General features: G+C 44.0%; 1 protein-coding gene across 4 annotated transcripts in view; it reads right to left on the bottom strand.

Annotated features, from left to right (window-relative positions):
- The window catches only part of LOC106572709 (fibronectin type III and SPRY domain containing 1-like), a 98,971-nt gene that overhangs the window by 49,859 nt on the left and 36,150 nt on the right, over positions 1-12,962 (bottom strand). For 3 of the 4 annotated variants that reach the window (XM_014147129.2, XM_014147118.2, XM_045694114.1), the window contains one exon: positions 5,336-5,437. The exons of the other annotated variant lie outside the window; for it this stretch is intronic. In XM_014147129.2, the coding sequence (XP_014002604.1) occupies positions 5,336-5,437 (102 nt within the window). The remainder of the gene's footprint in view (positions 1-5,335; positions 5,438-12,962) is intronic. 4 annotated transcript variants of the gene reach the window in all.

Here is a 12,962-nt window from a genome sequence, read left to right as displayed (position 1 = left end):
TGGATTTAAATATCAGTTGAAGTGGAACTGACTACGTTTTTAACTACTTTGCAGATATGAAATAAACAGACAATCATAATACCAGTCAAAAATGTAAAAATAAATTCCTAATTTATGCTACAAAACCAACTTTATAAAAATAATTTATATTTGACTCAACATTCCATGACGTACAGTAAGGTATTGTTGGCAGAATAGATGGATGCAGTTCAATGCTTGATTAATATAATTCACCAATACATTTCTTGCTAATCCCCAATTAATCCTAATCAGATTGTAAATCCCAGCTGGCCTGGTACATTGTTTGCTGCCCCCATTCGGGATGCACTGCTTCAGTTCAAAAACGGACGAATGTAACTACGGCTGGGAATGTCAATATAATCAAACTAGCAAGGGAAATGATCACACGTCAGTCATAACGTGACTAATAGGCTAGCGTATCTATTTATGTAGCAAGATAAAAACACAGAGCCCAACGTTAGCTAGCTGCTAGGAGGATGCCATATCATTGGAGGAGTGACTGATTTGTTTTCCCCTCATATCGTTTTTCGGTGGCTATACACAGCTAGAGATGCAGGTGTTATTTTGGTTAGCTAGCAAGAGATGTGAATCGCTTAGCTCACTAGCTATGCTGAGCTTGAACGACTGTTATCCAGTTAGCATATCTCAAAGCGCAGAAAAACAGGCACATTTACAAACTCGCAACACCTGTTGAATATGACCGGTGTCAGTAAACGTAAGGAGAAAGAGTTACAGCACAGTTACAGTCACCAACGCTATAGATAACAGCCTAACCAGCTGGTGAGCGTGAGGTGTTCTCATTTGTGTCTGGAAGTAGCTAGCCAACTTTAGCCAGTTAGCTTGACTGCTGTTGTGAGGAATGTTCGGTTCAACCCTACTCCTCCGCCAGACCGTCCAGTGTCAATAGTGTTTGCTCGGAGAGCAAAACGCTCTGAATTTATGAACGCAGAGAGCACTCAAACACACTGGAGGCAATTTACGAACGCACACTTAGTTATCAATGAAATGTATTTGCCTATCACAGTGCCATTCGTATTGTCACCAAAGCCCCATATACTACCCACCACTGTGACCTGTACACTCTCGTTGGTTGGTCCTCGCTACATATTCGTCGCCAAACCCACTGGTTCCAGGTCATCTACAAGTCTTTGCTAGATAAAGCCCCGCCTTATCTCAGCTCACTGGTCACCATAGCAGCAACCACCCGTAGCACGCGCTCCAGCAGGTATATCTCACTGGTCACCCCCAAAGCCAACTCCTCCTTTGGCCGCCTTTCCTTCTAGTTCTCTGCTGCCAATGACTAGAACGAACTGCAAAAATCTCTGAAGCTGGATACTCATATCTCCCTCACTAGCTTTAAGCACCAGCTGTCAGAGCAGCTCACAGATCACTGCACCTGTACATAGCCCATCTGTAAACAGCCCATCTATCTACCTCATCCCCATACTGTATTTATTTATTTATCTTGCTCCTTTGCACCCCAGTAACTCTACTTGCACGTTCATCTTCTGCACATCTACCATTCCGGTGTTTAATTGCTATATTGTAATTACTTCGCCACCATGGCCTATTTATTGCCTTAACTCCCTTATGTTACTTCATTTGCTCACATTGTATATAGACTTATTTTTCTACTGTATTATTGACTGTATGTTTTGTTTTATTCCATGTGTAACTCTGTGTTGTTGTATGTGTCTAACTGCTTTGCTTTATCTTGGCCAGGTCGCAGTTGCAAATGAGAACTTGTTCTCAACTAGCCTACCTGGTTCAATAAAGGACTTGTTCTCAACTAGCCTACCTGGTTAAACAAAGGTGAAATGAAAATAAATAAAACATTTGGTATTGATCAAATGGGCGGGCAGGCAAGTTCCCATTCAGTTGTCAAAACGTGGGTTGGGACAAGCATGCATTGGCAGGCGAGCTGCAGAAGGGCGAGCTGCAGAATGCAGAAGGGCGAGCTGCAGAAGGACGAGCTGCAGAAGGGCGAGCAGACTAATATTACCCATCGTTTATCAGTGCAATGTTGACGACCAATTAGCTGAAAAAGTTTGAGGTTTTATCTAATGTTCCCTCGTTAGATTTTAGCTCATCTTTCTCTGGCTAGCATTAGTTGTTGATCTGGCTAGCATTAGTTGTTGATCTGGCTAACATTAGTTGTTGATCTGGCTAGCATTAGTTGTTGATCTGGCTAGCATTAGTTGTTGATCTGGCTAGCATTAGTTGTTGATCTGGCTAGCATTAGTTGTTGATCTGGCTAACATTAGTTGTTGATCTGGCTAGCATTAGTTGTTGATCTGACTAGCATTAGTTGTTGATCTGGCTAGCATTAGTTGTTGATCTGGCTAACATTAGTTGTTGATCTGGCAAGCATTAGTTGTTGATCTGGCAAGCATTAGTTGTTGATCTGGCTAGCATTAGTTGTTGATCTGGCTAGCATTAGTTGTTGATCTGGCTAGCATTAGTTGTTGATCTGGCTAGCATTAGCTGTTGATCTGGCTAGCATTAGTTGTTGATCTGGCTAGCATTAGCTGTTGATCTGGCTAGCATTAGTTGTTGATCTGACTAGCATTAGTTGTTGATCTGGCTAACATTAGTTGTTGATCTGGCTAGCATTAGTTGTTGATCTGGCTAACATTAGTTGTTGATCTGGCTAGCATTAGCTGTTGATCTGGCTAGCATTAGTTGTTGATCTGGCTAGCATTAGCTGTTGATCTGGCTAGCATTAGTTGTTGATCTGGCTAACATTAGTTGTTGATCTGGCTAGCATTAGTTGTTGATCTGGCTAACATTAGTTGTTGATCTGGCTAGCATTAGTTGTTGATCTGGCTAGCATTAGTTGTTGATCTGGCTAGCATTAGTTATTGATCTGGCTAGCATTAGTTGTTGATCTGACTAGCATTAGTTGTTGATCTGGCTAACATTAGTTGTTGATCTGGCTAGCATTAGTTGTTGATCTGGCTAGCATTAGTTGTTGATCTGGCTAGCATTAGCTGTTGATCTTGATGTGTATAACTGAGGGAGAGAGAGAGCCTACCTTTTCATGGTTGTTTGATCAATAGGACTGTAAAGTTCCCAAATGAAAGAGGACTCCAGTGTTATTTATATATTTACAGAAATCCATTCAGGTGTATTTTGTGGCTTTTGGTGAATGTGTTCTAACGATCTAAGGTCACGCTGTTGTTACTGATGGCAGTAAAGCAGGTCCTACTGCTGTAAACACACAGTCCAGTTCATAGTGAATGATGACAGGTCCTACTTCCTGTAAACACACAGTCCAGTTCATAGTGAATGATGACAGGTCCTACTTCCTGTAAACACACAGTCCAGGTCATAGTGAATGATGACAGGTCCTACTTCCTGTAAACACACAGTCCAGTTCATAGTGAATGATGGCAGGTCCTACTGCCTGTAAACACACAGTCCAGTTCATAGTGAATGATAACAGGCCCTACTGCCTGTAAACACACAGTCCAGTTCATAGTGAATGATGGCAGGCCCTACTGCCTGTAAACACACAGTCCAGTTCATAGTGAATGATGGCAGGTCCTACTGCCTGTAAAAACACAGTCCAGTTCATAGTGAATGATGACAGGTCCTACTGCCTGTAAACACACAGTCCTGTTCATAGTGAATGATGGCAGGTCCTACTGTAAACACACAGTCCAGTTCAATGTGAATGATGGCAGGTCCTACTGCCTGTAAACACACAGTCCTGTTCATAGTGAATGATGGCAGGTCCTACTGTAAACACACAGTCCAGTTCATAGTGAATGATGGCAGGTCCTACTGCCTGTAAACACACAGTCCAGTTCATAGTGAATGATGGCAGGTCCTACTGCCTGTAAACACACAATCCAGTTCATAGTGAATGATGACAGGTCCTACTGCCTGTAAACACACAGTCCAGTTCATAGTGAATGATGACAGGTCCTACTTCCTGTAAACACACAGTCCAGTTCATAGTGAATGATGACAGGTCCTACTGTAAACACACAGTCCAGTTCATAGTGAATGATGGCAGGTCCTACTGCCTGTAAACACACAGTCCAGTTCATAGTGAATGATGGCAGGTCCTACTGCCTGTAAACACACAGTCCAGTTCATAGTGAATGATGGCAGGTCCTACTGCCTGTAAACACACAGTCCAGTTCATAGTGAATGATGGCAGGTCCTACTGTAAACACACAGTCCAGTTCATAGTGAATGATGACAGGCCCTACTGCCTGTAAACACACAGTCCAGTTCATAGTGAATGATGGCAGGTCCTACTGTAAACACACAGTCCAGTTCATAGTGAATGATGGCAGGTCCTACTGCCTGTAAACACACAGTCCAGTTCATAGTGAATGATGGCAGGTCCTACTTCCTGTAAACACACAGTCCAGTTCATAGTGAATGATGGCAGGTCCTACTGTAAACACACAGTCCAGTTCATAGTGAATGATGACAGGCCCTACTGCCTGTAAACACACAGTCCAGTTCATAGTGAATGATGGCAGGTCCTACTGCCTGTAAACACACAGTCCAGTTCATAGTGAATTATGACAGGCCCGTGTGGCAAATGGCTTATTTGCATATAGGCATACTGTAGCTCTGATTGGCTATGGCACACCGCTTTGAGTAGACTCTGGTCCTGGACAAGACAGATGTTTTTATTCGGTTTTATTTACTGCAGTGTCTATTAATTGTCCAAAAGCACAGCCGCTTTCCCACTGTATATCGCTATAGTTTTCACAAATGACTTACTCTATTCATTCCCAAACGTTCTATGAATTTTTTGAAAACGTGAAAATGACCATATCTAAGTAGTCGCTTGTCAGAAAATGTAAAAATTGTTTTTTTTTTTTAAAGTGTCATATTTTTGTTGTTAAAACGTTGTCAGTTCCACTTTAAGATTCTGTAAATATTATATAGGAAATTGATAGGCGAAAAATCATGTTTGTTAGTTTAATTAAGAGAACCATTCTTCCTGGGTCACCTTTAGAAGTATATTTTAAGCTTGTTAAAACAAAAAAGTTCTCATTCGTTTCCATTCATTTTATCACATTGTATTTAGAAACAAATCCAAAACAATCAAATCAACTTTCACTTTAGAATGGAGGACTACAAATCTACCAAATTTAGCTGGATGAGGCCAACATTTTCCTGACTCGTGTTACCCAGCAGCATTCAACGTTGACTTTTACCTACTTCCTGGTATCCCTTGTTAGCTGATCACATTCAAATCATCTTCTTGTCTAAGGCCTAGACAGCCAATGAGATGCTGCTGTTTCACACCAGATCCTGTATGACATCACAGACCAGCAGCCTCTACCTTAGTGAACTCATCCTCATCTTTAGTATCCAGAGCATTGTTGGCAAACTCCAGGAGCTCCTCTGCACTCTCCAAGGCATCGCTGCTCTGTGTCAGTTGATTCTATGGAACAAAGGGGGGGGGAGGGAAATATTGAGCTGTTACAGTACATTCTTGTTTGCAGGTTTGTTTCTGTTAAAAGGCCCAAATGCAGCTGTTTTTATATCAATATCAAATCATTTCTGGGTAACAATTAAGTACCTTACTGTATGTAATAGATTTCCATTAAAATTGGCACAAATTATTTTTTTGGGGCAAAAAATATTTCTCATGCAATATTTTTTTTGCCAGGACTGTCAGGGAGTCTGAGTGGGGAGTGGAAAATTGAAAATCAAGTCAAATTTTATTGGTCACGTGCATATATTTAGCAGATGTAGCGAAATGCTTGTGTTCCTAGCTCCAACAGTGCTGTAGTATCTAAAAACAATTCACAACAATAAACACTAATCTAAAAGTAAAAGAATGGAATTAAGAAATATATAAATATTAGATTGAGCAATGTCGCAGTGGCATTGACTAAAATACAGTAGAATAGAATACAGTATATACATATGAGATGAGTAAAGCAGTGTGTAAACATTGTTAAAGTGACCAGTGATTCTATGTATGTAGGGCAGCAGCCTCTAAGGTGCAGGGTTGTGTTACCGGGTGGAAGCCAGCTAGTGATGGCTGTTTAACAGTCTGATGGCCTTGAGATAGAAGCTGTTTATCAGTCTCTCGGTCCCAGCTTTGATGCACCTGTACTGACCTCGCCTTCTGGATGATAGCGGGGTGAACAGGCAGTGGCTCGGGTGGTTGTTGTCCTTGATGATCATTTTGGCCTTCCTGTGACATCGGGTGGTGTAGGTGTCCTGGAGGGCAGGTAGTTTGCCCCCGGTGACGCATTGGACAGATCGCACCACCTTCGGGAGAGCCCTGCAGCTATGGGCGTTGCAGTTGCCCTACCAGGCGGTGCAGTTTCCGTATCATGATATAGCTCGACAGGACGCTCTCGATTGTGCATCTGTAAAAGTTTGTGAGGGTTTTAGGGGGCCAAGACAAATTTCTTTAGCCTCCTGAGGTTGAAGAGGCGCTGTTGCACCTTCTTCACCACACTGTCTGTGTGGGTGGACCATTTCAGATCGTCAGTGATGTGTACACCGAGGAACTTTCCAACTTTTCCCACTGCGGTCCCGTCGATGTGGATAGGAGAGTGCACCCTCCACTGTTTCCTGAAGTCCACGATCAGCTCCTTTTGTTATGTTGACGTTGAGTGAGAGGTTATTTTCCTGGCACCACTCTCTCAGGTCCCTCACCTAGCTGTTATTGGCGGAGAGGTTTGCTATTGGTGTATTAACCAATTTAGCACATGGTGATGTCACCAAAGGGAAGCTGAAACCCCCGCCCATGTAAACCTGCTGATTAGACGGTCCTGTGTAGATTGTATTTTCAACCAACCAAAATCAAGAAATAACACTGGTCACATTGTTTCACACTTTTACAGTGTTAATTTCATCAGTACAATATGATACTGTAAAACGCAGAAAAAAAACCCAAACATTTTGACTACACTGGGCCTTTAAGACATAATACCGTGAACATATTACACCTTGGTTCTCTATCTAGCTGCTTACTGCAGTGCTGTTCAATGTCCTTTTCGAAAAAAAGGTCAAAGCTAAAAAGACAGTATCCCTCCCTGTGGAAGTGCTGTGTGTTTGGCAGTCAGCCTGAAGTTTCTGCTGAGTCAGACTGAGGATGTATCTCTATTCCCTATACAGTGCACCGCTTTTAACCAGATCCCTATGGATGGGCCCTGGGTCAACAGTACTGCACTACAGTATATAGGGAATAGGGTGCACTACAGTATATAGGGAATAGGGTACACTGCAGTATATAGGGAATAGGGTACACTACAGTATATAGGGAATAGGGTACACTGCAGTATATAGGGAGTAGGGTGCACTACAGTATATAGGGAATAGGGTACACTACAGTATATAGGGAATAGGGTACACTACAGTATATAGGGAATATGGTACACTACAGTATATAGGGAATAGGGTACACTACAGTATATAGGGAATAGGGTGCACTACAGTATATAGGGAATAGGGTACACTACAGTATATAGGGAATAGGGTACACTGCAGTATATAGGACAGTATATAGGGAATAGGGTACACTACAGTATATAGGGAATAGGGTACACTACAGTATATAGGGAATAGGGTACACTACAGTATATAGGACAGTATATAGGGAATAGGGTACACTACAGTATATAGGGAATAGGGTGCACTACAGTATATAGGGAATAGGGTACACTACAGTATATAGGACAGTATATAGGGAATAGGGTACACTACAGTATATAGGGAATAGGGTACACTACAGTATATAGGACAGTATATAGGGAATAGGGTACACTACAGTATATAGGGAATAGGGTACACTACAGTATATAGGGAATAGGGTACACTACAGTATATAGGGAATAGGGTGCACTACAGTATATAGGGAATAGGGTACACTACAGTATATAGGGAATAGGGTGCACTACAGTATATAGGGAATAGGGTGCACTACAGTATATAGGGAATAGTGTACACTACAGTATATATGGAATAGGGTACACTACAGTATATAGGACAGTATATAGGGAATAGGGTACACTACAGTATATAGGACAGTATATAGGGAATAGGGTACACTACAGTATATAGGGAATAGGGTACACTACAGTATATAGGGAATAGGGTACACTACAGTATATAGGGAATAGGGTACACTACAGTATATAGGACAGTATATAGGGAATAGGGTACACTACAGTATATAGGGAATAGGGTACACTACAGTATATAGGGAATAGGGTACACTACAGTATATAGGACAGTATATAGGGAATAGGGTACAGTACAGTATATAGGGAATAGGGTACACTACAGTATATAGGGAATAGGGTACACTACAGTATATAGGACAGTATATAGGGAATAGGGTACACTACAGTATATAGGGAATAGGGTACACTACAGTATATAGGACAGTATATAGGGAATAGGGTACACTACAGTATATAGGGAACACGGTACACTACATTATATAGGGAATAGGGTACACTACATTATATAGGGAATAGGGTACACTACAGTATATAGGGAATAGGGTACACTACAGTATATAGGACAGTATATAGGGAATAGGGTACACTACAGTATATAGGGAATAGGGTACACTACAGTATATAGGACAGTATATAGGGAATAGGGTACACTACAGTATATAGGGAATAGGGTACACTACAGTATATAGGACAGTATATAGGGAATAGGGTACACTACAGTATATAGGGAATAGGGTACACTACAGTATATAGGACAGTATATAGGGAATAGGGTACACTACAGTATATAGGGAATAGGGTACACTACAGTATATAGGGAATAGGGTACACTACAGTATATAGGACAGTATATAGGGAATAGGGTACACTACAGTATATAGGGAATAGGGTACACTACAGTATATAGGACAGTATATAGGGAATAGGGTACACTACAGTATATAGGGAATAGGGTACACTACAGTATATAGGACAGTATATAGGGAATAGGGTACACTACATTATATAGGGAATAGGGTACACTACAGTATATAGGGAATAGGGTACACTACAGTATATAGGGAATAGGGTACACTACAGTATATAGGGAATAGGGTACACTACAGTATATAGGACAGTATATAGGGAATAGGGTACACTACAGTATATAGGGAATAGGGTACACTACAGTATATAGGGAATAGGGTACACTACAGTATATAGGGAATAGGGTACACTACAGTATATAGGGAATAGGGTACACTACAGTATATATGACAGTGTATAGGGAATAGGGTACACTACATTATATAGGGAATAGGGTACACTACAGTATATAGGGAATAGGGTACACTACAGTATATAGGGAATAGGGTACACTACAGTATATAGGGAATAGGGTACACTACAGTATATAGGGAATAGGGTACACTACATTATATAATCCCATTTGGGACTGAACCTAATGCTGAACAGTTTGTCAGAACAGTCCTTCCTACAGGACAGAGTTATCCAACAGGTCTTCTCATGGTCAGCTAACAGAAAGACCATCAGCTGCTATTACTAAGCCTCCTCTCAGGTTCCTGGGACCCCAAGGAGAGAGGACCAGAGCGGGGGGGAAGGTAATGATTACCCCCAAGGAGAGAGGACCAGAGCGGGGGGAAAAGGTAATGATTACCCCCAAGGAGAGAGGACCAGAGCGGGTGGAAAAGGTAATGATTACCCCCAAGGAGAGAGGACCAGAGCGGGGGGGAAGGTAATGATTACCCCCAAGGAGAGAGGACCAGAGCGGGGGGGAAAAGGTAATGATTACCCCCAAGGAGAGAGGACCAGAGCGGGGGGAAAAGGTAATGATTACCCCCAAGGAGAGAGGACCAGAGCGGGTGGAAAAGGTATTGATTACCCCCAAGGAGAGAGGACCAGAGCGGGGGGAAAAGGTAATGATTACCCCCAAGGAGAGAGGACCAGAGCGGGGGGAAAAGGTAATGATTACCCCAAGGAGAGAGGACCAGAGCGGGGGAAAAGGTAATGATTACCCCCAAGGAGAGAGGACCAGAGCGGGGGAAAAGGTAATGATTACCCCCAAGGAGAGAGGACCAGAGCGGGGGGAAAAGGTATTGATTACCCCCAAGGAGAGAGGACCAGAGCGGGGGGAAAAGGTAATGATTACCCCCAAGGAGAGAGGACCAGAGCGGGGGAAAAGGTAATGATTACCCCAAGGAGAGAGGACCAGAGCGGGGGAAAAGGTAATGATTACCCCAAGGAGAGAGGACCAGAGCGGGGGAAAAGGTAATGATTACCCCCAAGGAGAGAGGACCAGTACGGGGGAAAAGGTAATGATTACCCCCAAGGAGAGAGGACCAGAGCGGGGGGAAAGGTAATGATTACCCCAAGGAGAGAGGACCAGAGCGGGGGAAAAGGTAATGATTACCCCAAGGAGAGAGGACCAGAGCGGGTGGAAAAGGTAATGATTACCCCAAGGAGAGAGGACCAGAGCGGGGGGAAAAGGTAATGATTACCCCCAAGGAGAGAGGACCAGAGCGGGTGGAAAAGGTAATGATTACCCCCAAGGAGAGAGGACCAGAGCGGGGGGGAAAAGGTAATGATTACCCCCAAGGAGAGAGGACCAGAGCGGGGGGGGGGAACGTAACAGAACACCTTCTTGGTTGGTAAAGGCTAGACGAGCTCACAGTGACACAATAACATTTTGGTTCGTCAGCTGACAGACAAACTCATAATAATGGTGAATGCTGGCAAAGTCTAGCTCTTGGGAGTGTTGAACGTAAAGTAATCATGAACAACATGGTCGTCATGCTATGGGTTTAGTCATTCAAAAGAGTCGGTGCCACTGACACTCATTTAACAACTTAGAATAAATGAAACCAAAACAGGTGTATGTTATTCATTTAACTGATGAAAAAATATGTTTTCCTGAGTCACACGATGAGCCATGAGTTTGCCAGTTGATACTGTGTGTGAAGTGAGCTTGATGTAACGGGAAACAGAAAACCAGGCAGCGCTCACCCTACAAAGAGGGACAATGGGTAATCTCATATCTGGGGGTAATTTCAGACACTTTTTGTTCCTGCTCAATGGACTTAGAGAGTTGGCCAGAGAACTGCCATAGCAGCACGATGACATCACACACACACACACACACACCCCAGGCTGTCTGAGAGAGGTCTGAGAGAGGGGTGAGAGGTCTGAGAGAGGGGTGAGAGGGGTGAGAGGTCTGAGAGAGGGGTGAGAGGGGTCTGAGAGGGGTGAGAGGGGTGAGAGGGGTGAGAGGGGTCTGAGAGGGGTGAGAGGGGTCTGAGAGGGGTGAGAGGGGGGTGAGAGGGGTGAGAGGGGTCTGAGGGGTGAGAGGGGTGAGAGGGGTGAGAGGGGTGAGAGGGGGTGAGAGGGGTGAGAGGGGTCTGAGAGGGGTGAGAGGGGTCTGAGAGGGGTGAGAGGTCTGAGAGGGGTGAGAGGGGTCTGAGAGGGGTGAGAGGGGTCTGAGAGGGGTGAGAGAGGTGAGAGGGGTGAGAGAGGGGTGAGAGGGGTCTGAGAGGGGTGAGAGGGGTGAGAGGGGTGAGAGGGGTGAGAGGGGGTGAGAGGGGTGAGAGGGGTCTGAGGGGTGAGAGGGGTGAGAGAGGGGTGAGAGGGGTCTGAGAGGGGTGAGAGGGGTGAGAGGGGTGAGAGAGGGGTGAGAGGGGTCTGAGAGGGGTGAGAGAGGGGTGAGAGGGGTGAGAGGGGTGTATGGAGACTCTACAACAACATGATGGAAGATGATTTTTTGGGTAAAAAAATGTTTTTAACAATCAGAATGAAAAATGCCCTGTAATGTTTCAAGTGTTCTCTATTCTATTCTGTCACGTATGATGTGTTATGGATTCTTAGTCAATTCTGAATTTCTTCAGTTTTATCTGTGAGCCAGAATAAATAAAGCCAAGCAAGATCAACACCCATAACTCACAGGACAAACACACGCAGATACACACACACCAGGGCTGATGCCAGATACACCAGGGCTGATGCCAGATACACCAGGGCTGATGCCAGATACACACCAGGGCTGATGCCAGATACACACCAGGGCTGATGCCAGATACACACACACCAGGGCTGATGCCAGATACACACACACCAGGGCTGATGCCAGATACACACACACCAGGGCTGATGCCAGATACACACACACCAGGGCTGATGCCAGATACACACACACACACACCAGGGCTGATGCCAGATACACACACACACACCAGGGATGATGCCAGATATACACACACCAGGGCTGATGCCAGATACACCCACACCAGGGCTGATGCCAGATACACACACACACCAGGGCTGATGCCAGATACACACACACACACCAGGGCTGATGCCAGATACACACACACACCAGGGCTGATGCCAGATGCACACACACACCAGGGCTGATGCCAGGTGCACACACACACCAGGGCTGATGCCAGATACACACACACACCAGGGCTGATGCCAGATATACACATCACAGGAGCCTCCCAGGCATTGCATTCACTACTGTACACAAGAGACAAATCCTCTCAGCCTGTAGTGTGTCACAGAGATATGATACAAATCCTCTCAGCCTGTAGTATGTTACAGAGATATGATACAAATCCTCTCAGCCTGTAGTATGTCACAGAGATATGATACAAATCCTCTCAGCCTGTAGTATGTTACAGAGATATGATACAAATCCTCTCAGCCTGTAGTATGTTACAGAGATATGATACAAATCCTCTCAGCCTGTAGTATGTTACAGAGATATGATACAAATCCTCTCAGCCTGTAGTATGTCACAGAGATATGATACAAATCCTCTCAGCCTGTAGTATGTTACAGAGATATGATACAAATCCTCTCAGCCTGTAGTATGTCACAGAGATATGATACAAATCCTCTCAGCCTGTAGTGTGTCACAGAGATATGATACAAATCCTCTCAGCCTGTAGTATGTTACAGAGATATGATACAAATCCTCTCAGCCTGTAG

This window comes from Salmo salar, chromosome ssa01 (genome assembly GCF_905237065.1).
Source record: "Salmo salar chromosome ssa01, Ssal_v3.1, whole genome shotgun sequence".
NCBI lineage: Eukaryota > Metazoa > Chordata > Actinopteri > Salmoniformes > Salmonidae > Salmo > Salmo salar.
The sequence above is the reverse complement of the archived record's forward strand: the minus strand, read 5'-3'. Positions and strand labels throughout refer to the sequence as shown.